At 48.3% G+C, this 27,400-nt stretch overlaps 1 protein-coding gene across 1 annotated transcript in view; it reads left to right on the top strand.

Moving 5' to 3' along the window:
* LOC139267501 (serine/threonine-protein phosphatase 2A 56 kDa regulatory subunit delta isoform) overlaps positions 1–27,400 on the top strand; it is a 130,856-nt gene that overhangs the window by 87,553 nt on the left and 15,903 nt on the right. The window contains exon 11 of the mRNA XM_070885902.1: positions 12,942–13,043. Coding sequence (XP_070742003.1) covers positions 12,942–13,043 — 102 coding nt within the window. The remainder of the gene's footprint in view (positions 1–12,941; positions 13,044–27,400) is intronic.

Raw genomic sequence — 27,400 nt, 5'->3', positions numbered from 1 at the left:
TCAGGAAGGACAGCACTGTCCATTTCCTGGGAGCCAGTGGCACAAGGAATTGGGCCTCAGCATCCAGAGCACGATGTGTCACCACAACTTGCTGGCCTGCTTCAGCACCGTCACTTCCCCATTGGACAGTGGGGAAGACAGAGAGGATGGCAGCAGTCAGCGAACACATGACATCACCAAGCTGGAGCGTAGCTTGTGCCTGCTATAACCTCACCCATGGCATGCCACTGTTGATGCTGGAGCCCATCTGCCTCGCTGAGGTCCTCAGATGCACGTGCAATGTACGAGGCGGCCTCTACCACATTCACAGCAAGTGCGTCTATGCACGGGGACCCTCACCAATGCACCCATGAGCTTGCGGTGCATTTCTGTGTTCTCCCTGCACATTGCCACCAAGTCCCTGTCCGCATCTGCCTGTTCTTCAGCAGGACTACTGTGGCGACTCAGCCTCCGGAGAGCTGGCCTCCGAGTTTCCCCACCTGCTCGGCATTGCTGTTGGCCACTGGGGTCAGGAGCCTCAGAGTCCACAAACACCTGGAACGCGCCTTCGTCCCCTGATATTGTGTCCCTACATGGTGTGACTGGTGGGCTCTGACGCTCAGGCAGCGGACTATCATCCTCTCCCTCATCTCCCCCGTGGCCAGATGTAGATGGCTCACGGAAAGGCTGGTGTGCTTCTGGCTGTAAGCACAAAACAAGACATGTGGTTAGCAATGGGAGGGGCAGGGTAATAGCAGGAAGCAGGCATTGGACATGGATATGTAAAGGGGCTAGACCACTTCATATTGGGGAGTCAAGGAAGTCGCATCAATCTCGAGTGCCATTCGCATATCGTCACGAAGTAAAGAGGGCACCGCATCACCCTCGGCCACTGCGCGAACTTGGGTGCCCATGAGGGCCAATACTCACTGATCCAGCAGTTACGGTATGACGTTGCTCCCTTCTATTATGGGAGAGCTTAGCCTGCAATAAGAGCAAGAAGACTGGTTCAGTGAAGGTCCATACTCCTCTTGTGCCACATGTGCCTTCCATAAACAGTGGGAGTGGGGTATGAGGAGGGTTGACAATGATTAGGGACCAAGAGGTACGTGCATCCTGATTGCAGAGGGAATGGCTGGAGACGTGAGCCTCCAGCTTTCTTCTGAATTCAACAACCTGCACCGTGGCCTGTAACACATGGCCAGCTCCATCAAAGGCTTAACATTGTGTGAGACAGTCATGTTACAAGCATGGCAGGCCTACATAAATGTGAGGAGTACTCGCCCTCACATTGCTCGTGAGGTCATTGAACGTCTTGTGGCATTGTGTGCCAATCCTGGGCAATCCCCCTCAAGATGCTGGGCACCGGCCTCCTTCCACCAACCAGATGGAGTGCGGGCTACTTCCTCTCAATGGCCTGCACTAGCGCCTCAGCAGCAGCTGGAGAGAATCGCCGTGCACGCTGCCTGCCCTCTTGCTGTGCTGGACGTGTGCCGGATCATCTGTGCATGAGTGAAGGGAACTGCGCCCGGGAAAATTTAAATGTGAACTTTGAAACGTTACCACCGCAATTTTCGGCTGGAGCACAAAAACCTCCTGGTGCAACACTTTGCGGCCCCAATCATCGAACATATTTTTTTGTCGAATTTTTCAGGTGAGGGCGCAAAGTTTTCCCATGCGGTACCAGAACCGCCCCATTGCCATTAATGCCCCGAAATCACACAAGCCAAAAATCCAGCCCAAAGAGTCTGCAAAGGGATATAGACAGGTTAAGTGAGTGGGCACACATTTGGCAAATGGAGTATAATGTGGGAAAATGTGAGGTTATCCACTTTGGTAGGAAGAATAGAAAAGCAAAATATTATTTAAATGGAGAGAGACTTAATATTATTTAAATGGAAAGATGCTGTGGTACAGGGGGATCCGGGTGTCCCAACACACAATGTTAGTATGCAGGTACAGCAAGTAATCAGGAAGGTAAATGGAATGTTGGCCTTTATTGCAAGGGGGATAGAGTATAAAAGCAGAGAAGTCCTGCTACAACTGTACAGGGTATTGGTGGGACCACACCTGGAGTACTGCGTACAGTTTTGGTCTCCGTATTTAAGAGGGGATATACTTGCATTGGAGGCAGTTCATCAGAGAAGGTTCGCTAGGTTGACTTCTGGGATGAATGGGTTGTCCAATGAGGAAAGGTTGGGACTGTAATCATTGGTGTTTAGAAGAGTAAGAGGTGATCTTATTGAAACGTATTGGTGGTGCAGGCTCAAAGGGCCGAATGGCCTACTCCTGCACCTATTTTCTATGTAAAAGATTCCGAGGGGGCTTGACAGGGTAGATGCAGAGAGAATATTTTCCCAATTGGGGGAATCTAGAACTAGGGGGCATAGTTTCAGAATAAGGGAATAAGGGCCCATTTAAGACAGGGATGAGGAGGAATTTCTTCTGAGTGTCGTGAATCTTTGGAATTCTCTACCCCAAAGAGCTGTGAAGGCTGGGTCATTGAATATATTGAAGGCTGAGATAGACAGATTCTTGAATTATAGAGGAGACCAGCGTTATGAGGAACAGGCAGTAAGGTGGAGTTCAGGCCAAGATCAGATCAGCCATAATATTGAATGGCGGAGCAGGCTCGAGGGGTCGTATGGCCTACTCTTGTTCCTATTTCTTATGTTTTTATGTTCACTTGATAGGAAAAATTGAAAAAGAGGAGGTATTAGAAAGTCTGGCTGTATTTAAAGCAGATAAATCACCAGATGAGGATGGGATGCATCCTAGGATGCTGAGGGAATTATGGAAATTATTTTTTACAGAAATTTACAGCACGGAAGGAGGCCTTTCGGCCCATAGTGTCCACACCGGCCGACCAAGAGCTACCCAGCCTAATCCCACTTTCCAGCTCTTGGTCCATAGCCCTGTAGGTTACAGCAGTTTAAGTGCACATCCAAGTATTTTTTAAATGTGGTGAGGGTTTCTGCCTCTACCACTCTTTCAGGCTGAGTATTCCAGACCCCCACCACCCTCTGAGTGAAAGTTTCCCCTTATATCTTCTTTAAAGCTCCCCCCAATTACTTTAAATCTATGTCCCCTGGCTGTTGATCCCTCTACCAAGGGAAACCGGTCCTTCCTATCCAGGCCCCTCATAATTTTATACACCTCAATCAGGTCTCCCCTCGGCCTCCTCTGTTCCAAAGAAAACAGACCCAGCATCTCCAATCTTTCCTCATAGCCAAAATTCTCCAGTCCAGGCAACATTCTTGTAAATCTCCTCTGCACCCTTTCCAGTGCAATCACATCTTTCCTGTAATGTGGTGACCAGAACTGCACACAGTACTCCAGCTGCGGCCTAACCAGCGTTTTACACAGTTCAAGTATAACGTCTTTGCTCTTGTATTCTTGTATAATAAGGCAAGTATTCCATGTTCCTTCTTAACCACCTTATCTACCTGGCTTGCTACCTTCAGGGATCTGTGGACCTGCACTCCAAGGTCCCTTTGTTCCTCAACTTCAGTGTCGTACCATTTAATGTGAATTCCCTTGCCTGGTTAGACCTCCCCAAATGCATTACCTCACAGTTCTCCGGATTGAATTCCATTTGCCAATGTTCTGCCCACCTGACCAGTACATTGATATCTTCCTGCAGTCCACAGCTTTCTTCTTCGTTATCAACCACACAGCCGATTTTAGTGTCATCTGTAAACTTCTTAATCATACCCTCAACATTCAAGTCCAAGTCATTGTTATATATACCACAAAAAGCAAGGGACCCAGCACTGAGCCCTGCGGAACCCCACTGGAAACAGCCTTCCAGTCACACACACCCATCAACCATTATCCTTTGCTTTGTGCCTCTGAGCCAATTTTGGATCCAACGTGCCACTTTGCCCTGGATCCCAAGGGCTTTTACTTTCGTGACCAATTTGCCATGTGGGACCTTATCAAAAGCTTTGTCTAAATCCATGTACACTACATCATACGCACTGCCCTCATCAACCCTCCTGGTTACCGCCTCAAAAAATTCAATCAGATTAGTCAGACACGACCTTGCCTTCACAAATCCATGCTGACTCCTTGATTAATCCACGTCTTTCCAAATTAAGATTTATCCTGTCCCTCAGGATTTTTTCCACCACTGAGGTTAGGCTGACTGGCCTGTAATTACTCGGTCTATCCCTTTCTCCATTTTTAAACAAAGGTACAACATTAGCAGTCCTCCAGTCCTCTGGCACCACGCCTGTAGCCAGAGAGGATTGGAAAATGATGGTCAGAGCCTCTGCTATTTCCTCTTTTGCTTCTATCATCAGCCTGGGCTACATTTCATCTGGGCCTGGGAATTTCAAAGCTGCTAAGCTCCTTAATACTGCCTCTCTCACTGTTTATCTTGTCTAGTATTTCACACTCCTCCCTTATTGCAAAGTCTGCATCGCCCCTCTTTTTTGTAAAATATTCATTAAGAATCATACCCACGTCTTCTGCCTCCACACACAGATTTCCTTTATGGTCTCTGATGGGGCCCACACTTTCTCTAGTTATCATCTTGCTCTTAATGTAGTTATAAAACATCTTTCCATTTTCCCTGATTTTACTTGCCAACATTCTTTCATGCTCTCTCTTTGCTTTCCTGATAGATTTTTTACTTGCACCCCAGCACTTGCTAAGAGGCTGCAGGGTGATTTGGACAGTGGGCAAATGCATGGCAGATGCAGTATAATGTGGATAAATGTGAGGTTATCCACTTTGGTGGCAAAAACACGAAGGCAGAATATTATCTGAATGGTAGCAGATTAGGAAAAGGGGAGGTGCAACTGGGTGTCATGGTTCATCAGTCACTGAAAGTTGGCATGCAGGTACAGCAGGCGGTGAAGAAGGCAAATGGCATGTTGGCCTTCATAGCTAGGGGAGTTGAGTACAGGAGCAGGGAGGTCTTACTGCAGTTGTACAGGACCTTGGTGTGAGGCCTCACCTGGAATATTGTGTTCAGTTTTGGTCTCCTAATCTGAGGAAGGACGTTCTTGCTATTGAGGGAGTGCAGCGAAGGTTCACCAGACTGATTCCAGGGATGGCTGGACTGACATATGAGGAGAGACTGGATCAAATGGGCCTTTATATACTGGAGTTTAGAAGGATGAGAGGGGATCTCATAGAAACGTATAAGATCCTGATGGGATGGGACAGGTTAGATGCAGGAAGAATGTTCCCGATGTTGGGGAAGTCCAGAACCAGGGGACATAGTCTTAGGATAAGGGGTAGGTCATTTAGGACTGAGATGAGGAGAAACTACTTCACTCAGAGAGTTGTTAACCTGTGGAATTCCCTGCCGCAGAGAGTCGTTGGTGCCAGTTCATTGGATATATTCAAGAGGGAGTTAGATGTGGCCCTTGCGGCTAGAGGGATCAAGGGGTATGGAGAGAAAGTGGGAAAGGGATACGGAGGTGAATGATCATCCATGATCATATTGAATGGTGGTGCAGGCTAGAAGGGCCGAATGGCCTCCTACACCTATATTCTATGTTTCTATGCACTACTTATACTCTAGAGTTTCTGCAGTATTGAGTTCTCGGTATCTGTCATAAGCTTCCCTTTTTTTCTTTATCTTACCCTGTATGTCCCTTGACATCCAGGGGGCTCTAGATTTGTCAGCCCCACCCTTTTTCTTTAAGGGAACATATCTGCTCTGTACTCTCAGGATCTCCTCCTTGAATGCCTCTCACTGCTCTGACACTGATTTACCATCAAGTAGCTGTTTCCAGTCCACTTTGGCCAAATCTCATCTCAGCAAAATTGGCTTGACTCCAATTGAGAACTCTTTCCTGGTCCACCTTTGTCCTTTTCCATAACTACCCTAAATCTTACTGAATTATGATCACTAGCACCAAAATGCTCTCCCACTGATACCCCTTCCACCTGGCCCTCTTCATTCCCCAAAACTAAATCCAGAACTACCCCCTCCCTTAATGGGCTTGTTGCATACTGGCTAAAGAAGTTCTCCTAAATGCATTTTTAGGAATTCCGCACCCTCTACCATTCACAGTACTTTTTCCCAGTTAATAGAGTAGTTGAAATCCCCCACTATCACAGCAGAATATGAGGGCAGAAATTGCGGCGGTACTGGCCATAAAATTCCAATCCTCCACAGATACGGGAGTGGTGCCAGAGGAATGGAGAATTGCAAATGTTACACCATTGTTCAAAAAAGGGTGTAAAGATAAACCCAGCAACTGCAGGCCAATCCTGACTCCACAAAGCCTTTTCACTATCTACAAGACACAAGTCTGGAGTGTGACGAAATACTCTCCACTTGCCTGGATGAGTGCAGCTCCAACAACACTCAAGAAGCTCGACACCATCCAGGACAAAGCAGCCCACTTGATTGGCACCCCATCCACCACCTTCAACATTCACTCCCTCCATCACTGGCGTACCGTGGCTGCAAGATTCACTGCAGCAACTCACCAAGGCTTCTTCGGCAACACCTCCCAAACCTGCGACCTCTACCACCTAGATGGACAAGGGCAGCAGGCGCATGGGAACATCATCACTTCCACGTTCCCCTCCAAGTCCCACACCATCCTGACCTGGAAGTATATCGCTGTTCCTTCATCATCGCTGGGTCAAAATCCTGGAACTCCCTCCCGAACAGCACTGTGGGAGTACCTTCATCACAAGGACTGCAGTGGTTCAAGAAACCGACTCACCACCATCTTCTCAAGGGCAATTAGGGATGTGCAATAAATGCTGGCCTTGCCAGCGACGCCCACATCCCTGGAACAAATTCCTTTTTAAAAAATCAATTTAACCTCTGTACTGGAGAAGCTTTTAGAAACTGTAATCAGGGACAACATTAAGTCACTTGGATAGGGGGATTAATTGAGGAAAGCCAGCACAGATTTGTTAAAGGCAAATCTAGTTTAACCAACTTGATCGAGTTTTTTGATGAGGTAACGGGGTTGATTAGGGTAATGCGGTTGACGTAGTGTACATGGATTTCTAAAAGGCATTCGATAAAGTGCCACAAAACACAAAATTGAAGCCCATGGAATAAAAGGGACTGTGGCAGCCTGGATACAAAATTGGCTAAATGACTGGAAAGCAAAAGTAGTGGTGAACGGTTGTTTTTTGGACTGGAGGAAGGTATACAATGCTTTTCTTGATGTATATCAATGACTTGGACGCGGGTGTATAGGGCAAAGCAATGGAGGATTCGCTGTTGGATTTAGTAATGGGCAATGAGCCAGAGCAGATAAGAGAAGTAAAAGTCGGAGAACATCTAGTCAATCGTGACCATAATATAATACACTTTATGATAATTGAAAAGGACAGAAGTATGACGAAAACCAGGGTAATAGATTGGAGAAAAGCTGATTTTGAGGGGCTGAGATTAGAACTTGGGAAAATAAAATGGGCAACAATATTGGCAAAAAAACGATGTAGAACAGCAGTGGGAAACATTTAAATTGGTGTTCAATAGCGTGCAGGAACAATATATTCCGAAGGAAAAATCTGAACACTAATGAGACTCCATGGATGAATAAAGCCATAAAGGAACAATTGAGAGTTAAGGAAAGAGGCATACATTAAGCATGTAGACAGCAGGGGCGTGCATGAGAAGGGAGAAAACTAAAACACTAGGGGAGAAGTCAAAATTAACAATTAGGAAGGCAAAGAGGAACAATGAAATTAAATGATCAAGGAACATAAAACAAAACCGTAAAATATTTTATAGGCAGGTCAGTAAAAAAAGGTTGGGGTGGGAATCAGGCAATTATCATAGAAAATTACGACAGAAGGAGGCATTCAGCTCATCAAATCCATGTCGGTCGAAAAACAGCTACCCAGCCTGATCCCACCTTCCAGCATAGGTCTGTAGGTCATCGCTCTTTGTGCATATCCAAGTACTATTTAAATATGATGTGGGTTTCTGCCTCTACCACCCTTTCAGGCAATGTGTTCCAGACCCCCACCGCCCTCTGGTCCTCGTCTCCCCTCTAATCCTCCTTCCGAATACTTTAAATCTATGCCTCCTGGTTATTGACCTCGCTAGCTAAAATTCTCCAGTCCTAGCACTATCCTCGTAAATCTCCTCTACCCTCTCTAGTGCAATCACATCCTTCCTTAATGTGACCAGAACTGCACGCCGTACTCGAGCTGTGGCCTAACTTATACACTTCAGACATAACTTCCTTGCTCTTGTATTCTATGCCTTGGCTAATAAAGGCAAGCGTTCTGTATGCCTTTTTATCTGCCTCATCGACCTGCCCTGCTACCTTTAAGGATCTGTGGACACACTCCAAGGTCCCTCTGTTCCTCCATACCTCTCAGTATCCTCCTATTTATTGTGTATTCCCTTGCCTCGTTGCCCCTCCCAAATGCATTACCTCACACTTTTCCAAATTGAATTCCATTTTCCACTTTCCTGCCCAACTGACCAGTTCATCAATATCTTCCTGAAGACTAAAGCTTCCTCCTCGCTCAACCACGCCGCCAATTTTTGTATCGTCTGCAAATTTCTTTATCATGTCCCCTACATTTAAGACTAAATCTCTTAAAGAAAAAGGATGGAACTAACAAATCTAGAGCCCCCTGGATGTCAAGAGACATACAGGGTAGGATACATTTTTAAAAGGGAGGCTTCTGACAGATACTGAGGGCTCAATACTGCAGCAACTCTAGAAGAGTATAAAAAATGCAGAGGTGAAATTAAAAAGGAAATTAGGAAAGGAAAGAGAGCAAACTACGTACAGTTTTTGTCTCCGTATTTAAGGAAGGATATACTTGCATTGAAGGCAGTTCAGAGAAGGTTCACTAGGTTGATTCCAGAGATGAGGGGGTTGACTTATGAAGATAGATTGAGTAGGTTGGGCCTATACACATTGGAGTTCAGAAGAATGAGGTGTGATTTTATTGAAACATATAAAATAATGAGGGGGCTCGACAAGGTGGATGCAGAGAAGATATTTCCACTCATAGGGGAAATTAAAACTAGGGAGCATGGTCTCAGAATAAGGGGCCGCCCATTTATAACTGAGATGAGGAATTTCTTCTGAGGGTTGTAAATCTGTGGAATTCTCTGCCCCAGTGAGCTGTGGAGGCTGGGTCATTGAATATATTTAAGGCGGAGATAGACAGATGTTTGAGCGATAAGGGAATAAAGGGTTATGGTGAGCGGGCAGGGAAGTGGAGCTGAGTCCATGATCAGATTAGCCATGATATTAAATGGTGGAGTAGGCTCGAGGGGCAAAATGGCCAACTCCTGCTCCTATTATGTTCCTATGAAAAATCAATGAAAACCCAAAAATGTTTTATAAATACATTTAAGAACAAAAGGATAACTGAAGAAAGAGTGGGGCCTATTCAAGACCATAAAGGTCATCAATGTGTGGAGGATTAAGTCGCAGGTATGGTTCTTAATGAATACTTTGCATCTATTTTCACAAAAGAGAGAGGCGATGCAGACATTGCAATCGGAGGAGGAGGGTGAAATATTAGATGAAATAAACATAGTGAAAGAGGAAGTATTAAGGGGCTTTGCAGCTTTGAAAGTGGATAAATCCCCAGGTCCGGATGAAATGTATCCCAGGCTGTTAAGAGAAACAAAAGAGGAAATAGCTATCTTTTCTTTTACACCCTTTCCTCCTCACTGGAATATATTTTTCTTGCGAGTTATGAAATATCTCCGTGCTGGCTTTCTTTAATTAACCCACACTTGTCCAAGTGACTGTGTTAATTTTGCCCCTGATTATCGCTTCTAAAAGCTTCCCCACTACTGAGGTTCAACTGACTGGCCTGTAGTTGCTGGGTTTATCCTTGCACACTATTTTGAACAAGGTTGTAATATTTGCAATTCTCCAGTCCTCTGGCACCATGCTGTATCTAAGGGGGATTGGTAGATTTTGTCCAGTACCTCCGCGATTTCCACCTTAACTTCCCTCAGAATCATTGGTTGAATCCTGGCGACTTATCAATTTTAAGTACGGCCAGCCTTTCTAGTACCTCCTCTTTATCAATTTTTTATCCCATCCAGTATCTCCACTAACCTCCTCTTTCACTGACTTTGGCAGCATCATCTTTCTTGGTAAAGACAGATACAAAGTACTCATTTAGTACCTCAGCCATGCCCTCTGCCTCCATGCGTAGATCTCCATTTTGATCCCTCATCTGTCCCACCCCTCCTCTTGCTACCTGGTTACTATTTATATTCCTATAGAAGACTTTTGAATTCCCTTTTATGTTAGCTGCCAATCTATTCTCATACCTTCTCTTTGCCCCTTTTTTTTTTAAACTTCCCCTCTGAACGTTCGATATTCAACCTGATTCTCACTAGCATTCTCAACCTGACATCTGTCATATGCATTCTTTTTCTGCTTCATCTCGCTCTCTAACTCTTTCATCATCCAGGGAGCTCTGACTTTCGTTGCCCTACCTTTCCCCCTCGTGAGAGTATACCTCGACTACCCGAACCATCTCCTCTTTAAAGGCAGCCCATTGTTCAATTACAGTTTTGCCTGCCAATCTTTGATTCCAGTTTACCCGGGCCAGATCCATTCTCAATCCACTGAAATTGGCCTTCCTCGAATTAAGTATTTTTAATCAAGATTTTTCCCTTCCTTTTCCATAGCTAATCTAAGAATAGTTTTCCATAACATAGCTATAATCTTTCCATAACGTAGCTAATACTATGATCATTGTTCCTTAAATGTTCCCCAACTGACACTTGCTCCACTACCCCACCTCAATCCCCAGAACCAGATCCAGCAATGCCTCTGTGTTGGGCAGGAAACATCCTGATCAAGACAGTTATCCTGAATACACTTCAGAAATTATTCCCCCTCTCTGCCCCTTACACCATTACGATCCCAGTCTATGGGCTCAAAATTGGCCCCTAACAATTTTTGGTGCACTCACCTGAGCTGCGTCGCTTTTGTCCGCCTCCAAGCACGCCAAAAATCTTCCTCCTGACTTTGGCCGCTGTCCGGCCTCTCCTCGGTGGTGGCGTAGCGTGGCCAGTGGAATAGGGACGGAGCCAGTGTCCCGGCGCTGAAAACCGTGCCGGGAATTCTGCACGTGCACGTTAAAGTGTGTGCGCATGCGCAGTAGCTCCTCGTCCCCAACGCGTCCTGCAGCCTGTGAGAGGGACCCGATGCTCACAGTTCCCACCCCTATCAATGACCGAGTGGTCTCTGGTCGTCCCACCCCTATCAATGACCGAGTGGTCTCTGGTCGTCCCGCCCCTATCCCTGGCCGAGTGGTCTCTGGTCGTCCCACCCCTATCCCTGGCCGAGTGGTCTCTGGTCGTCCCGCCCCTATCCCTGGCCGAGTGGTCAAATGAAGACAGGACTTCTATTTTTCATTTGTTTTTGATTACTTATTACTTTTTGTGCTTTGTTTAGTGCTTTGTAAGTCTTGGTGCTTTAGGTGCAGGTCCTCTCCGCTGCCTTCTATTTTTTTATTATTGAATGCTTATTTTTGTGCTTTGTAAATCTTGGTGCTTTAGAATGTACCTACCTGCGCTGATTTCTTAACTCTCCAAGGGTTTTCTGTGCGGACACAAGTGGCCACATACACTGGCCTAAGTTAGTTTGGAGCAACTATTAGCTGTCCAAAGTTGCTTAAATGGCAAAAACTGGCGTAGGTGGCTGGTAACGCCCCCTTTTGGAAAAAAAACTAAATAAAAAAAAATCCTAACAAACTCACTTACGCTGGCGCAAATTGAATGTGAAAAACGGGGATTTTTAAGATACTCCAGAAAAATCAAGTTGCTCCCAAAAAAAACGGAGCAACTCCTGGCCAATTTTGGGCCCTATATTGGGATAGTTGAAGTCCACCATTATCATTGCTCTACAGTTCTTGCACCTTTCTGTAACTTCTCTGTAAATGTGCTCCTCTATCTTTCCCACTATTTGGTGGGTCTATAGAATACACCTAGTAGTGTAATGGCACCCCTCTTATTTCATAACTCTAGTCATATATATTCTGTCCTTGAGCCCTCCAGGACATCCTCTCTCTCCAGCACTGTAACATTCTCCTTAACCAATACTGCCACCCCATCTCCTTTCCTTTCCTATCTTTCCTGAACAGAAGGTGTTCATACCCAATCCTGCCCTTTTTTGAGCGAGGCCTCTGTTATTGCCACAGCAGCATATTCCCATGTGGATATTTGCACCTGCAGCTCACCAACCTTATTTACCTCACTTCGTGTGTTCACATATGCACTGTAAACCTATCTTAGACCACCGTGTACTCTTCGCCTGACCCCACCTAATACCTTACTATTTCTTACTCTCGTGCTATCTGTCTCTCCCAATCCTTTGTGCACTTTGTTTCCCCTTTCTAATGCTACATTCTGGTGCCCATCCCCATCCAAATTAATTTAAACCCTCCCCAGTACAGCTGAGCCACCTGTGGTGCTGTGGACTTGGTTCCTCGAGGGACTAGCCAGAGCCATCACCCTCACCAATAATACCTGTTGGAGTGCGAGATGCACTCAGGACTCCAGCACTACCTGGTCATCATTGTCTGTCTGGCAGTCACCCATTCTCTCTCTGCCTTCACACACTGGTGTGCCTCGGGGTGTCCACTGCCTGAACCACTGCCCACATAGCTCTCAGCCTAATGGATGTACCACAGTGACGCCACATGCTGCTCAAGCTCCAGCCTGGAGCTTGAGCACCTCCAGCCGACGACACTTCCTGCACACATGGTTGTCCAGGACATGGGAAGCATCCTGTAGTTCCCACATGACACAGGATGTGCAACTTTGGGAGAGTTAGTAACAGAGTACAGTGGCGATTTGTCATTTTCTCTGGTATCCTGGTAAATAGTTAAGTGAGTGCCCCCTCCAGAGTAAATGTTATTGGTGATTTGAATGCTTGTAAAATGTAGATTAATGTGTGTTGAAGAGCAGTGAATTGCACTAAATCTGTAGCAAGCTGTCCTAATGGTGAAATGCCTTTATCCCTGTTTAGGACAATCCATGGATTGATTTACAATGCATTGAAGCTGTTTATGGAGATGAATCAGAAGCTGTTTGATGATTGCACTCAGCAGTACAAGGCAGAGAAACAGAAGTAAGGACATTTCATTGTATTTTGTGCAGGAGACAGGAACGGACTGCTGATGTATTTGAGAACATAAGAAATGGGAGCAGGAGCAAACCATTCAGCCCCTCGAGCCTGCTCCGCCATTGAATAAGATCACGGTTGATCCACCTCAACTCTACTTTCCTGCACTATCCCCATATCCCTTGATTCCCTTAATATCCAAAAACCTATGATCTCTGTCTTGAATATGCTCAACGACTGAGCCTCCACAGCCCTCTGGGGTAGAGAATTTAAAGGATTCAAACCCCTGAGTGGAGAAATGTCTCCTCGTCTCAGTCCTAAATGGCCGACCCCTTATTCTGAGACTGCCCCCTGATTCTAGATTCCCCAGCCCGGGGGAAACATCCTCCCTGCATCTACCCTGTCAAGCTCTCTCAGAATTTTGTATGTTTCAATGAGATCAGCTCTCATTCTTCTTAGCTCTCGAGAATATAGGCCTAGTCTACTCAATCTCTCCTCTTGGGAAAATCCTCCCATCCCAGAAATCAGTCTGGTGAACCTTTCTATGCAAAGTGTATCCTTCCTTGGGTAAGGAGACCAAAAGTGTACTCAATACTTCACGAGTGGTCTCACCCAGGACCCTATATAATTGTAGTAAGACATCTTTAATAAAGGCCAACATATCATTTGCTTTCTTAATTGTTTGTTTTAGCTGCATGTTAACTTTCAGTGATTCGTATACAAGGACACCCAGGTCCCTCTGAACACCCAACATTTCCCAAACTCTCTCTATTTAAAAAATACTTTTGCTTTTCTATTTTTCCTACCAAAGTTGATAACTTCACATTTCTTAACATTATATTTCATTTGCCATGCACTCACTTAGCCTGTCTATATCCCTTAAGCTTCTCTGCATCCTCCTCACAACTTACAAACAAAGCTAGGTGGGAATGTATCATCAGCAAACTTGGATATATTACATTTGGTCCCCTCATCCAAATCACTGATGTATATGGTGAATAGCTGGGGCCCAAGCACCGATCCTTGCAGCACCCCACTAGTTACAGCCTGCCAACCCCAAAATGACCCGTTTATTCCTACTCTCTGTTTTCTGTCCGTTAACTAATCCTCAATCCATGCTAATATTATTGTGTTCCAAACACAGATGAGGCTGCACACAGGAGGTTAAAGTAACAGTGACCTCAGTCTTTATTAAGACACTCCAGAGTGAGGAACAGGCCTTAGGGGCCGGCTTATATACAGTGCTCCCAAGGGATGCTGGGGTCCCTTGGGACTTCAGGGGATGCGCTCCCTGGTGACGGAACATGGGAGTGCATGCTTGACAGATACACACCACATATGTTGCCCCCAATCCCATGAGCCCTAATTTTGTTTAATAACCTCTTGTGTGGCACCTTATCAAGTGCCTTCTGAAAATCCAAATACACCACATGCACTGGTTTCCCCCTTATCTATTCTGCTAGTTACAACCTCAAAAAACACAGATTTGTCAAACTTTCATGATTCCGCGTTGACTCTGCCCAATCCTATTATTATTTTCTAAGTGCCCTGTTACCACGTCCATTTGCCAGTAGCGATCACTGGGTAGCGATCGAGAGCATGACCCATTGTGTCTGGATACATCAGGAGGTGCCATCTTCCACTTGGCCATTAGGGGAGCCGCATTTTTCATTTCTAATGGAGAAATTTGTGGTCCATCTTGGTAAAAAGGAATCTCTGAGTTGGTTAGCTGTCGTGAGAATACATTCTTCTAACTTGTTCTTCAGTTGCAACCAAGAAGCAGTAATTTCAGATCAAAATCCGACCTGGCCAACCTCCTGCAAAGAGATTTAGATAGGTTAAGCGAATGGGCTAAGGTTTGGCAGATGGAATACAATGTCGGAAAGTGTGAGGTCATCCACCTTGGGGGAAAAAAAACAGTAAAAGGGAATATTATTTGAATGGGGAGAAATTACAACATGCTGTGGTGCAGAGGGACCTGGGGGTCCTTGTGCATGAATCCCAAAAAAAAGTTAGTTTGCAGGTGCAGCAGGTAATCAGGAAGGCAAATGGAATGTTGGCCTTCATTGCGAGAGGGATGGAGTACAAAAGCAGGGAGGTGTTGCTGCAACTGTATAAGGTATTGGTAAGGCCGCACCTGGAGTACTGCGTGCAGTTTTGGTCACCTTACTTAAGGAAAGATATACTAGCTTTGGAAGGGGTGCAGAGACGATTCACTGGGCTGATTCGAGAAATGAGGGGGTTACCTTATGATGATAGATTGAGTAGACTGGGTCTTTACTCCTTAGAGTTCAGAAGGATGAGGGGTGATCTTATAGAAACATTTAAAATCATGTAAGGGATAGACAAGATCGAGGCAGAGAGGTTGTTTCCATTGGTGGGGGAGACTAGAACTAGGGGGCACAGCCTCAAAATACAGAGGAGCCAATTTAAAACTGAGTTGAGAGGGAATTTCTTCTCCCAGAGGGTTGTGAATCTGTGGAATTCTCTGCCCAAGGAAGCAGTTGAGGCTAGCTCATTGAATGTTTTCAAGTCAAAGATAGATTTTTAAGCAATAAGAAAATTAAGGGTTATGGGGAGAGGGCGGGTAAGTGGAGCTGAGTCCACGACCAGATCAGCCATGATCTTATTGAATGGCGGAGCAGGCTCGAAGGGCTAGATGGCCTACTCCTGTTCCTAATTCTTATGTTCTTGATTTTTTGAGGATGTGACTTCCCAAGTGGACTGTGGGAGGCCCTACAATGTGGTGTATTTCCTAAAGTGTTCAACCAAGTTCCACATGAAAGGCTGCTAGTCAAGCTTTGAAACGGTAGGGTTTCAGGGGAAACTTGAAATGGATACAAAACTGGCTGAAGGATAGGAGATGAAGACTACTCAATCGAGAAGTTGAGAGAGTTGGGTAGGATTCCCCGGGGATCAGTACTGGGACAGGTACTGTTTCTAGTTTGTATCAATGACTTGGATTCAGAATCTCGGTAAATATTCAGCTCATTTACAGATAATACTAAACTGGGAAGGGCAGTGGATTCGAAGAAGATAGTTTGGGAACAACAAAATGTATAAGATGGTGAAATAAAGGCAGCTGAAATCTAAATCCGAGGCAAAGCACTGCAGATGCTGGAAACAGCCTGCATGTCAGGCAGCACCTGTGGAGAGAAGTTAATGTTTCAGATGTGGACCCTTCGTTAGAACTGGGGAAATGAAATTTCAGGCGAAGGAAAAGTGTGTGAGGGACTAGCTATGGCTGACATTTAGAGATCCAACGGTCTTGGTGGGACTCGGTGCTTAACCTGTCCGAACACTGCAGAGCAGCAATCAACAAAGCAGATCGGATACTTGACTACAGCCAGTCATGGTCCCCGTGTCGGGTGAGCGCCTTAGGTCACACCTTGAGCATGGAGTGGTGGAGCAGAGAGGAGCCCTAGTGTCAAAAGTCTGAGTTATGAGGAAAGGCTGAAGAAACTGGGATGTTTTCCCTTTCGAAGTTGATGTCTAAGAAGTGATCTGTTGAGGGATGTAACATAGACAGAATTGATCAGGTAAATCGAGCACATTTATTTAAATTAAATTGAGTAGGATCTGAAATTGGTCAACGGCAAATTGTGGGCTGGTGTCATGGAGTTCCTCCATGCCGATTGGTCATCGTGTGTACTCTTAGAATAGTTCAGCACCAAAGACCATTCGGCCCATTGGGTCTTTCAAACAGCAATCCAGTTAGTCCCATTCCTCAACTCTTTCCCCATATCCCTGCAATTTATTTTCCTTCAAATATTTATCCAATTCCTTTTTGAAAGCTACTACAGATATTGAATCTGTATCCACCACCCTATCGGGCATTGCATTCCAAATTCTAACCACTAAAGTGTTTCCTCATGTTACCTGTTTCTTTTCCAATCCCTTTAAATCTGTGCCCTCTGGTTATCTCCCTTCAGCGATTGGAAAGCATTTCTCTTTATTTGCACTAACTAAACCCTTCATGATTTCAAACACCTCTGACAAATCTCCTTAGCCGCCTTTGCTCTAAAGAGAACAACCCCAGCTTCTCCACGTAACGGAAGTCCCTCATCGCTGGAACCATTCTGGTAAATCTCTTCTATACCCTCAACAACAACAACTTTCATTTATATAGGGTCTTTAACATAGTAAAACCTCCAAGGCGCTTCACAGGAGCGTTATCAAAGAAAATTTCACACCGAGCCACATCGGGAGATATAGGTTTTCATAGGCAGTCCCTCGGAATCGAAGAGGACTTGCTTCCACTCCCAAAGTGAGTTCTTTGATGGCTGAACAGTCCGATACGAGAGCCACAGACCCTGTTACAGGTGGGACAGACATTCGTCGAGGGAAGGGGTGGGTGGGCTGGTTTGCCGCACGCTCCTTCCGCTGCCTGCGCTTGGCCTCTTCACGCTCTTTGCGTTGAGACTCGAAGAGCTCAACGCCCTCCCCGATGCACTTTCTCCACCTCGGGCGGTCTGCGGCCAGGGTCTCCCAGGTGTCAGTGGTGATGTCGCACTTTACCAGGGAGGCTTTGAGGAGCCTCTTAAAGGAGGAAAGAGAGGTGGAGAGGTTTAGGGAGGGAGTTCCAGAGCTTGGTGTCTAGGCAGCTGAAACTACAGCCGGCAATGGTGAAGTGATTAAAATTGGGGATGTTCGAGACCAGAATTAGAGGAGCGCATATATCTCGGAGGGTTTGGGGGCTGGAGGAAATTAGAGATAGGGAGGGGCAAGTTCATGGAGGGATTTGGAAACCGATGAGAATTTTAAAATCGAGGCGTTGCTTAACCGGGAGCCAATGTTGGTCAGCGAGCACGGGTGATGGCTGAACGGAACTTGGTGCGAGTTAGGGTACGAGCTGCCGAGTTTTTGATGTCTTCAAGTTTACAAAGGGTAGAACGCAAGAGGCCGAACAGAGTGCTTTGGAATAGTCAAGTTTAGAGGTAACAAAGGCATGGATGAGGATTTCAGCAGCAGATGAGCTGAGGCAAGAGTGGAGTCAGGCGATGTTCCAGCGGTGGAAATAGGCAATCTAAGTGATGGTGCGGATATGTGCTTGGAAGCTTATTTCGGGGTTAAATATGACCTCAGACAGGTGTCAGGGAAAGGGATGGAGCCGGTAGCTAGGGAATGGAGTTTGTGGAGTGGACTGGAGACAATGGTTTCAATCTTCCCAATATTTAGTTAGACAAGCAGTCTGACAATTTAGAGAGGGTGGAGGGGTCGAGCGAAGTGGTGGTGAGGTAGAGCTGGGTGTCGTCAGCGTACATGTGGAAACTGACGCTGTGTTTTCAGGTGATGTCGCCAAGAGGCAGCATGTCGATGAGAAATAGGAGGGACCAAAGATAGATCCTCGGGGAACACCAGAGATAACGATGCGGGAGCGGGAAGAGAAGCCGTTGCAGGAGATTTTCTGTCTACGATTAGATAGATAAGAATGGAACCAGGCGAGTGCAGTCCCACCCAGCTGGACAATGGAGAGGCGTTGGAGGAGGTGGCAGTGGTCAACCGTGTCACAGTCACACATGAAATGAGCTGCTTTGGTACTGTGGGAGAGATGGAAACTTGACTGGAGGGATTCTGTTCTTCCTAGAGGGCGGTACCCAGAATTGGACACAATACTCCAGCTGGGGTTGGACTAGAGTTTATGAAGGTTTAGCACTACTTGCTGCCTTTTGTACTCTATGCCTCTTATTTATAAAGCCCAGGATCCCAGATGCTTTGTTAACTGTCCTGTTACCTTCAGAGATTTGTGCACAAGTACCCCCAGGTCTCTTCTCTTGCAATAAGATCATGGCTGATCATTCCCTCAGTACCCCTTTCCTGCTTTCTCTCCACACCCCTTGATCCCTTCAGCCGTAAGGGCCATATCTAACTCTCTCTTGAATATATCCAATGAACTGGCATCAGCACTTCTCTGCGGCCGGGAATTCCACAGGTTAACAACTCTCTGAGTGAAGGAAGTTTCTCCTCATCTCAGTCCTAAATGGCCTACCCCTTATCCTAAGACTGTGTCCCCTGGTTCTGGACTTCTCCAACATCGGGAACAATCTACCCGCATCTAACCTGTCCCGTCCCTTCAGCATCTTATATGTTTCTATGAGATCCCCTCTCATCCTTCTAAACTCCAATGTATAAAAGCCCAGTTGATCCAGTCTCTCCTCATATGCCAGTCCAGCCATCCCAGGAATCAGTCTGGTGAACTTCGCTGCACTCCCTCAATAGCAAGAACGCCCTTCCTCAGATTAGAAGACCAAAACTGAACACAATATTCCAGGTGAGGCCTCAACAAGGCCCTGTACAACTGCAGTAAGACCTCCCTGCTCCTATAATCAAATCCCCTCGCTATGAACGCCAACATACCATTTGCCTTCTTTACTGCCTGCTGTACCTGTATGCCAACTTTCAATGACTGATGAACCATGACACCCAGGTCTCATTGCACCTCCCCTTTTCCTAATCTGCCACCATTCAGATAATAATCTGTCTTTGGGTTTTTGCCCCCAAAGTGGATAACCTCACATTTATCCACATTATACTGCATCTGCCATGCATTTGCCCATTCACCTAACCTGTCCAAGTCACCCTGCAGCCTCTTAGCGTCGCCCTCACAGCTCACACCGCCACCCAGTTTAGTGTCATCTGCAAACTTGGAGATATTACTCAATTCCTTCATCCAAATCATTGATGTATATTGTAAAGAGCTGGGGTCCCAGCACTGAGCCCTGCGGCACTCCACTAGTCACTGCCTGCCATTCTGAAAAGGACCCGTTTATCCTGACTCTCTGCTTCCTGTCTGCCAACCAGTTCTCTATCCACGTCAGTATATTACCCCCAATACCATGTGCTTTGATTTTGCACACCAATCTCTTGTGTGGGACCTTGTCAAAAGCCTTTTAAAAGTCCAAATACACCACATCCACTGGTTTTCCCTTGTCCACTCTACCAGTTACATACTCAAAAAATTCCAGAAGATTTGTCAAGCATGATTTCCCCTTCATCAATCCATGCTGAATTGGACCGATCCTGTCACTGTTTTTCAAATGCTATTTCATCTTTAATAATTGATTCCAACATTTTCCCCACCACTGATGTCAGGCTAACCGGTCTATAATTACCCGTTTTCTCTCTCCGTTCTTTTTTAAAAAGTGGTGTTACATTAGCTACCCACCAGTCCATAGGAACTGATCCAGAGGCGGTAGACTGTTGGAAAATGATCACCAATGCATCCACTATTTCGAGGGCCACTTCCTTAAGTACTCTGGGATGCAGACTATCAGGCCCCGAGGATTTATCGGCCTTCAATCCCATCAATTTCCTAACACAATTTCCCGCCTAATAAGGATATCCTTCTGTTCTTCCTCTTCACTAGACCCTCGGTCCCCTAATATTTCCGGAAGGTTATTTGTGTCTTCCTTCGTGAAGACAGAACCAAAGTATTTGTTCAATTGGTCTGCCATTTCTTTGTTCCCCATTATAAATTCACCTGAATCCGACTAAGTTTGTCTTCACTAATCTTTTTCTCTTCACATATCTATAGAAGCTTTTGCAGTCAGATTTTATGTTCCCAGCAAGCTTCTTCTCATACTCTATTTTCCCCCTCTTAATTAAACCCTTTGCCCTCCTCTGCTCAATTCTAAATTTCTCCCAGTCCTCAGGTTTGCTGCTTTTTCTGGCCAATTTATAATCCTCTTCCTTGGATTTAACACTATCCTTAATTTCCCTTGTTAGCCACGGTTGAGCCACCTTCCCCGTTTTATTTTTACTCCAGACAGGGATGTACAATTGCTGAAGTTCATCCATGTGATCTTTAAATGTTTGCCATTGCCTATCCACCGTCAACCCTTTAAGCATCATTTGCCAGTCTATTCCAGCCAATTCACGCCTCAAACCATTGAAGTTACCTTTCCTTAAGTTCAGGACCCTAGTTTCTGAATTAACTGTGTCACACTCCATCCTAATAAAGAATTCTACCATGTTATGGTCACTCTTCCGCAAGGGGTCTCGCACAACAAGATTGCTAATTAGTCCTTTCTCATTACACATCACCCAGTCTAAGATGGCCAGCTCCCTAGTTGGTTCCTTGACATATTAGTCTAGAAAACCATCCCTAATACACTCCAGGAAATCCTCCTCCACCGCATTGCTACCAGTTTGGTTAGCCCAATCAATATGTAGATTAAAGTCACCCATGATAACTGCTGTACCTTTATTTGCATGCATCCCTAATTTCTTGTTTGGTGCTGTCCCCAACCTTACGACTACTGTTTGGTGATCTGTACACAACTCCCACTAGCGTTTTCTGCTCCTTGGTATTCCGCAGCTCCACCCATACCGATTCCACATCAACCAAGCTTTCTTACAATTGCATTAATTTCCTCTTTAATCAGCAATGACACCCCACCTCCTTTTCCTTTGTCTATCGTTCCTAAATGTTGAATACTTCTGGATGTTGAGTTCTCAGCCTTGGTCACCCTGGAGCCATGTCTCCGTGATGCCAATTACATCATACCCGTTAACTGCTATCTGCGCAGTTAATTCATCCACCTTATTCCGATACTCCTCGCATTGAGGCACCGAGCCTTCAGGCTTGTTTTTCTAACACACTTTGCCCCTTTAGAAATTTGCTGTAATGTGGCCCTTTTTGCTTTTTGCCTTGGGTTTCTCTGCCCTCCACTTTTACTTTTCTTCTTTCTATCTTTTGCTTCTGCCCCCATTCTATTTCCCTCTGTCTCCCTGCATAGGTTCTCATCCCCTTGCCGCATTAGTTTAACTCCTCCCCAACAGCACTAACAAACACTCCCCCTAGGACATTGGTTCCAGTCCTGCCCAGGTGCAGACCGTTTGGTTTGTACTTGTCCAACCTCCCCCAGAACCGGTTCCAATGTCCCAGGAATTTGAATCCCTCCCTTCTGCACCACACCTCAAGCCACGAATTCATCTGAGCTATCCTGCGATTCCTACTCTGACTAGCACATGGCACTGGTAGCAATCCTGAGATTACTACTTTTGAGGTCCTACTTTTTAATTTAGCTCCTAGCTCCCTAAATTCGTCTTGTAGGACCTCATCCCATTTTTTCCCTATATCGTTGGTACCTATATGCACCACGACAACTGACTGTTCACCCTCCCTTTTCAGAGTGTCCTGCACCTGCTCCGAGACATCCTTGACCCTTGCACCAGGGAGGCAACATACCATCCTGGAGTCTCGGTTGCGGCCGCAGAAACGCCTATCTATTCCCCTTACAATCGAATCCCCTATCACTATAGCTCTCCCACTTTTTCCTGCCCTCCTGTGCAGCAGAGCCACCCATGGTGCCATGAACTTGGCTGCTGCTGCTCCCCCCTGATGAGTCATCCCCCACCCCCCAACAGCGGTGTATCTGTTTTGCAGGGTGATGACCACAGAGGACCCCTGCACTGCCTTCCTTGCACTGCTATTCCTGTTGGTCACCCATTCCCTATCTGGCTGTGTATTCTTTTCCTGCGGTGTGACCAACTCACTAAACGTGCTATTCACGTCATTCTCAGCATCGTGGATGCTCCAGAGTGAATCCACCCGCAGCTCCAGTGCTGCAATGTGGTCTGTCAGGAGCTGCAGCCGGATACACTTCCCACACACTTAGTCGTCAAGGACACCGGAAGTGTCCCTGACTTCCCACATAGTACAGGAGGAGCATAACACGTAATAATCAAGGGGCTATAGGGAGGGAGGAACTTAATACAATCACTATCACTAATGAAGTAGTACTCAGTAAAATAATGGGACTAAAGGCGGACAAGTCCCCTGGACCTGATGCCTCACATCCTCGGGTCTTAAAAGAAATGGCTGCAGAGATAGTGGTTGTAATCTACCAAAATTCCCTGGATTCTGGGGAAGCCCGAGCCGATTGGAAAACTGCAAATGTCCAAGCTGTCCTGCCATGACTTAACCCTTAGATACACTTAAATTGGCAACAAGGCTAAAAGGTTACCTACTGATAAAGAAAAGAAAACGAAAAACTACTTACCAATCACTTACCCCCTTGGCTATGAAGCCACCTTTCGATTTCTTTCTACTTTTTTGCCTTCTCACGGTGCTGCAGCTGCACTGGCTGGCCTCCGACGCTGCCCGGACTGTCTCCTCTCCTTGACGGGCCTTTATAGGCCTCCCCCGGACTCCCGCTGCTCGGACTGCCTCCTCTCCTCGACGTTGGGCCTTTATAGGCCTTGCTCGGACTGTCTCCTCTCCTCGACGTTGGGCCTTTATAGGCCTTGCTCGGACTGCCTCCTCTCCCCGACGTTGGGCCTTTATAGGCCTTGCTCGGACTGCCTCCTCTCCCCGACGTTGGGCCTTTATAGGCCTTGCTCGGACTGTCTCCTCTCCTCGACGTTGTACCATTTATCATGTATTGGCTCTCCTCGTCTGGCAGGGACGTTGAGCAAATATTTTGTATCGGACCTCACGGTAAAAGACACTAAAAACATCCCAATAATGGATAATCAAGGGGCTATAGGGAGGGAGGAACTTAATACAATCACTATCACTAATGAAGTAGTACTCGGTAAAATAATGGGACTAAAGGCGGACAAGTCCCCTGGACCTGATGCCTTACATCCTCGGGTCTTAAAAGAAATGGCTGCAGAGATACTGGATGCATTGGTTGTAATCTACCAAACTGCCCTGGATTCTGGGGAAGCCCCAGCAGATTGGAAAACCGCAAATGTAACGCCCCTATTTTAAAAAGGAGGCAGGCACAAAACAGGAAACTATAGACCAGTTAGCCTAACATCTGTCGTTGAGAAAATGCTGGAATCCATTATTAAGGAAGCAGTAGTGGGACATTTGGAAAAGCATAATTCAATCAAGCAGAGGCAGCATGGTTTTATGAAAGGGAAATCATGTTTGACAAATGTGCTGGAGTTCTTTGACGATATAACGAGCAGGGTGGATAAGGGGGAACCAGTGGATGTGGAGTATTTGGATTGCACAAGATAAAAATTCACTGGGTTGTAGGGGAATATATTGGCATGGATAGAGGATTGGCTAACTAACAGAAAAGAGTCGGGAAAAATGGGTCATTTTCCAGCTGGCAAACAGTAACTAGTGGGGTGTCGCAGGGATCGGTGCTGGGCCCCAACAATTTACAATCTATATTAATGACTTGAATGAAGGGACCAAGTGTAATGTAGCCAAGTTTGCTGATGATACAAAGATGGGAAGAAAAGCGCATTGTGAGGAGAACACAAAATATCTGCAAAGGGATATACACAGGCTGTGAGTGGGCAAACATTTGGCAGATAGAGTATAATGTGGGAAAATGTGGGTTATCCACTTTGGCAGACAAAATAGAAAAGCAAATTATACTTTAAATGGAGAGAGATTAAAAAATGCTGCAGTACAGAGGGACCTGGGGGTCCTTGTCCATGAAACACAAAAGGATAGCATGCAGATACAGCAAGTAATCAAGGAGGCCAGTGGAATGTTGGCATTTATTGCAAAGTGGAATTCTCTACCACAGAAAGTTGTTGAGGCCAATTCACTAAATATATTCAAAAAGGAGTTAGATGTAGTCCTTACTACTCGGGGGATCAAGGGGTATGGCGAGAAAGCAGGAATGGGGTACTGAAGTTGCATGTTCAGCCATAAACTCATTGAATGGCGGTGCAGGCTCGAATGGCCTACTCCTGCACCTACTTTCTATGTTTCTATGAGTATAAAAGCAGGGAAGTCCTGCTACAATTGTACAGGGTATTGGTAAGACCACACCTGGAGTATTGCATGCAGTTTTGGTTTCCATATTTATGAAAGGATATACTTGCTTTGGAGGCAGTTCAGAGAAGGTTCACTGGGTTGATTCCGGGGATGAGGGGGTTGACTTATGAGGAAAGGTTGAGTAGGTTGGGCCTCTATTCTTTGGAATTCAGAAGAATGAGAGGTATAAGATTGAGGGGGCTTGACAAGGTGGATGCAGAGAGGATGTTTCCACTGATGGGGGAGACTAAAAGTAGAGGGCATGATCTTAGAATAAGGGGCCGCCCATTTAAAACTGAGATGAGAAGAAATTTCTTCTGAGGGTTGTGAATCTGTGGAATTCGCTGCCTGAGAGAGCTGTGGAAGCAGGGACATTGAATAAATTTAAGACAGAAATAGACAGTTTCTTAAACGATGAGGGTATAAGGGATTATGGGGAGCGGGCAGGGAAGTGGAGCTGAGTCCATGATTGGATCAGCCATGATCGTATTAAATGGGGGAGCAGGCTCGAGAGGCCCTGTGGCCTACTCCTGCTCCTATTATGATCTTATGGGTCGAATGGCCTTCCTCATGCTTGTACGCGTCTGCCTCAGATACTTGCAGTGTGAGCACTCTGTTTTCAGCGCAGGGACTGCAGCAACTCTGAGGCTCCGAGCTCGTTGCAGCAACCACTTACCATTTTCTCCATGACCGCCTTTGACTCATCTCAGTTAATTGCCTTTACACCTCAGATGGGCAGCCCATAGGAATCTCTGGCAGCACGTTCCTGCCTGATCTACATGTAGTTTGTCTTAGCAGTACTGTACACGACAGGCAGGATACTTCAACAGTCTTTCATTACAAACGGTTTGTAATAAGTCTAGTTGTACTTCTCGGGCGGGATAACGTTGGGTCGGCGTGGGTACTGGGGGAGGGGGGCCGGGGCGGGTACTGGGGGGGGGGGGCCTGGGCAGGTACTGGGGGGGTGGGGGAGCTGGGGCGGGTACTGGTGGGGGTACCGGGGGGGCCAGGGCAGGTACCGGGGGGGCCAGGGCGGGTACTGGGGGGTTGGGGGGGGCCGGGGCGGGTACTGGGGGGTTGGGGGGGCCGTGGTGGGGGGGCCGGGGCGGGTACTGGGGGGTTGGGGGGGGCCGGGGCGGGTACTGGGGGGGTGGGGGGGCCGGGGCGGGTACTGGGGGGGTGGGGGGGCCGGGGCGGGTACTGGGGGGGTGGGGGGGCCGGGGCGGGTACTGGGGGGTGGGGGGGCCGGGGCGGGTACTGGGGGGTTGGGGGGACGCGGGTACTGGGGGGTTGGGGGGGGCCGGGGCGGGTACTGGGGGGGTGGGGGGGCCGGGGCGGGTACTGGGGGGTTGGGGGGGGCCGGGGCGGGTACTGGGGGGGGGTTGGGGGGACGCGGGTACTGGGGGGTTGGGGGGGGCCGGGGCGGGTACTGGGGGGGGGGGTTGGGGGGACGCGGGTACTGGGGGGTTGGGGGGGGGCCGGGGCGGGTACTGGGGGGTTGGGGGGGCCGGGGCGGGTACTGGGGGGTTGGGGGGGGGCCGGGGCGGGTACTGGGGGGTTGGGGGGGGCCGGGGCGGGTACTGGGGGGGGGTTGGGGGGGGCCGGGGCGGGTACTGGGGGGGGGGCCGGGGCGGGTACTGGGGGGTTGGGGGGGGGCCGGGGCGGGTACTGGGGGGTTGGGGGGGGGCCGGGGCGGGTACTGGGGGGTTGGGGGGCCGGGCGGGTACTGGGGGTTGGGGGGGCCGGGGCGGGTACTGGGGTGGGGGGGGCGGGGGCGGGGCGGGTACTGGGGTGTTGGGGGGGGCCGGGGCGGGTACTGGGGGGTTGGGGGGGGGGGGCCGGGCGGGTACTGGGGGGTTGGGGGGGGGGCCGGGCGGGTACTGGGGGGTTGGGGGGGGGGGCCGGGCGGGTACTGGGGGGTTGGGGGGGGGGGGCCGGGCGGGTACTGGGGGGTTGGGGGGGGGGGGCCGGGCGGGTACTGGGGGGTTGGGGGGGGGCCGGGCGGGTACTGGGGGGTTGGGGGGGGGGGGGCCGGGCGGGTACTGGGGGGTTGGGGGGGCCGGGCGGGTACTGGGGGGTTGGGGGGGGCCGGGGCGGGTACTGGGGGGTTGGGGGGGCCGGGCGGGTACTGGGGGGTTGGGGGGGGGCCGGGGCGGGTACTGGGGGGTTGGGGGGGGGGGGCCGGGCGGGTACTGGGGGGTTGGGGGGGCCGGGCGGGTACTGGGGGGTTGGGGGGGGCGGGGCGGGTACTGGGGGGTTGGGGGGGCCGGGCGGGTACTGGGGGGTTGGGGGGGGGCCGGGGCGGGTACTGGGGGGTTGGGGGGGCCGGGCGGGTACTGGGGGGTTGGGGGGGGGCCGGGGCGGGTACTGGGGGGTTGGGGGGGGGCCGGGGCGGGTACTGGGGGGTTGGGGGGGGGGCCGGGCGGGTACTGGGGGGTTGGGGGGGCCGGGCGGGTACTGGGGGGTTGGGGGGGCCGGGCGGGTACTGGGGGGTTGGGGGGGGCGGGGCGGGTACTGGGGGGTTGGGGGGGGGCCGGGGCGGGTACTGGGGGGTTGGGGGGGGGCCGGGGCGGGTACTGGGGGGGTGGGGGGGGCCGGGGTGGGTACTGGGGGGTTGGGGGGGCCGGGCGGGTAC

Source organism: Pristiophorus japonicus, chromosome 7 (assembly GCF_044704955.1).
Source record: "Pristiophorus japonicus isolate sPriJap1 chromosome 7, sPriJap1.hap1, whole genome shotgun sequence".
Classification (NCBI taxonomy): Eukaryota; Metazoa; Chordata; class Chondrichthyes; family Pristiophoridae; genus Pristiophorus; species Pristiophorus japonicus.
This window is presented reverse-complemented; position numbering and strand designations above follow the sequence as displayed.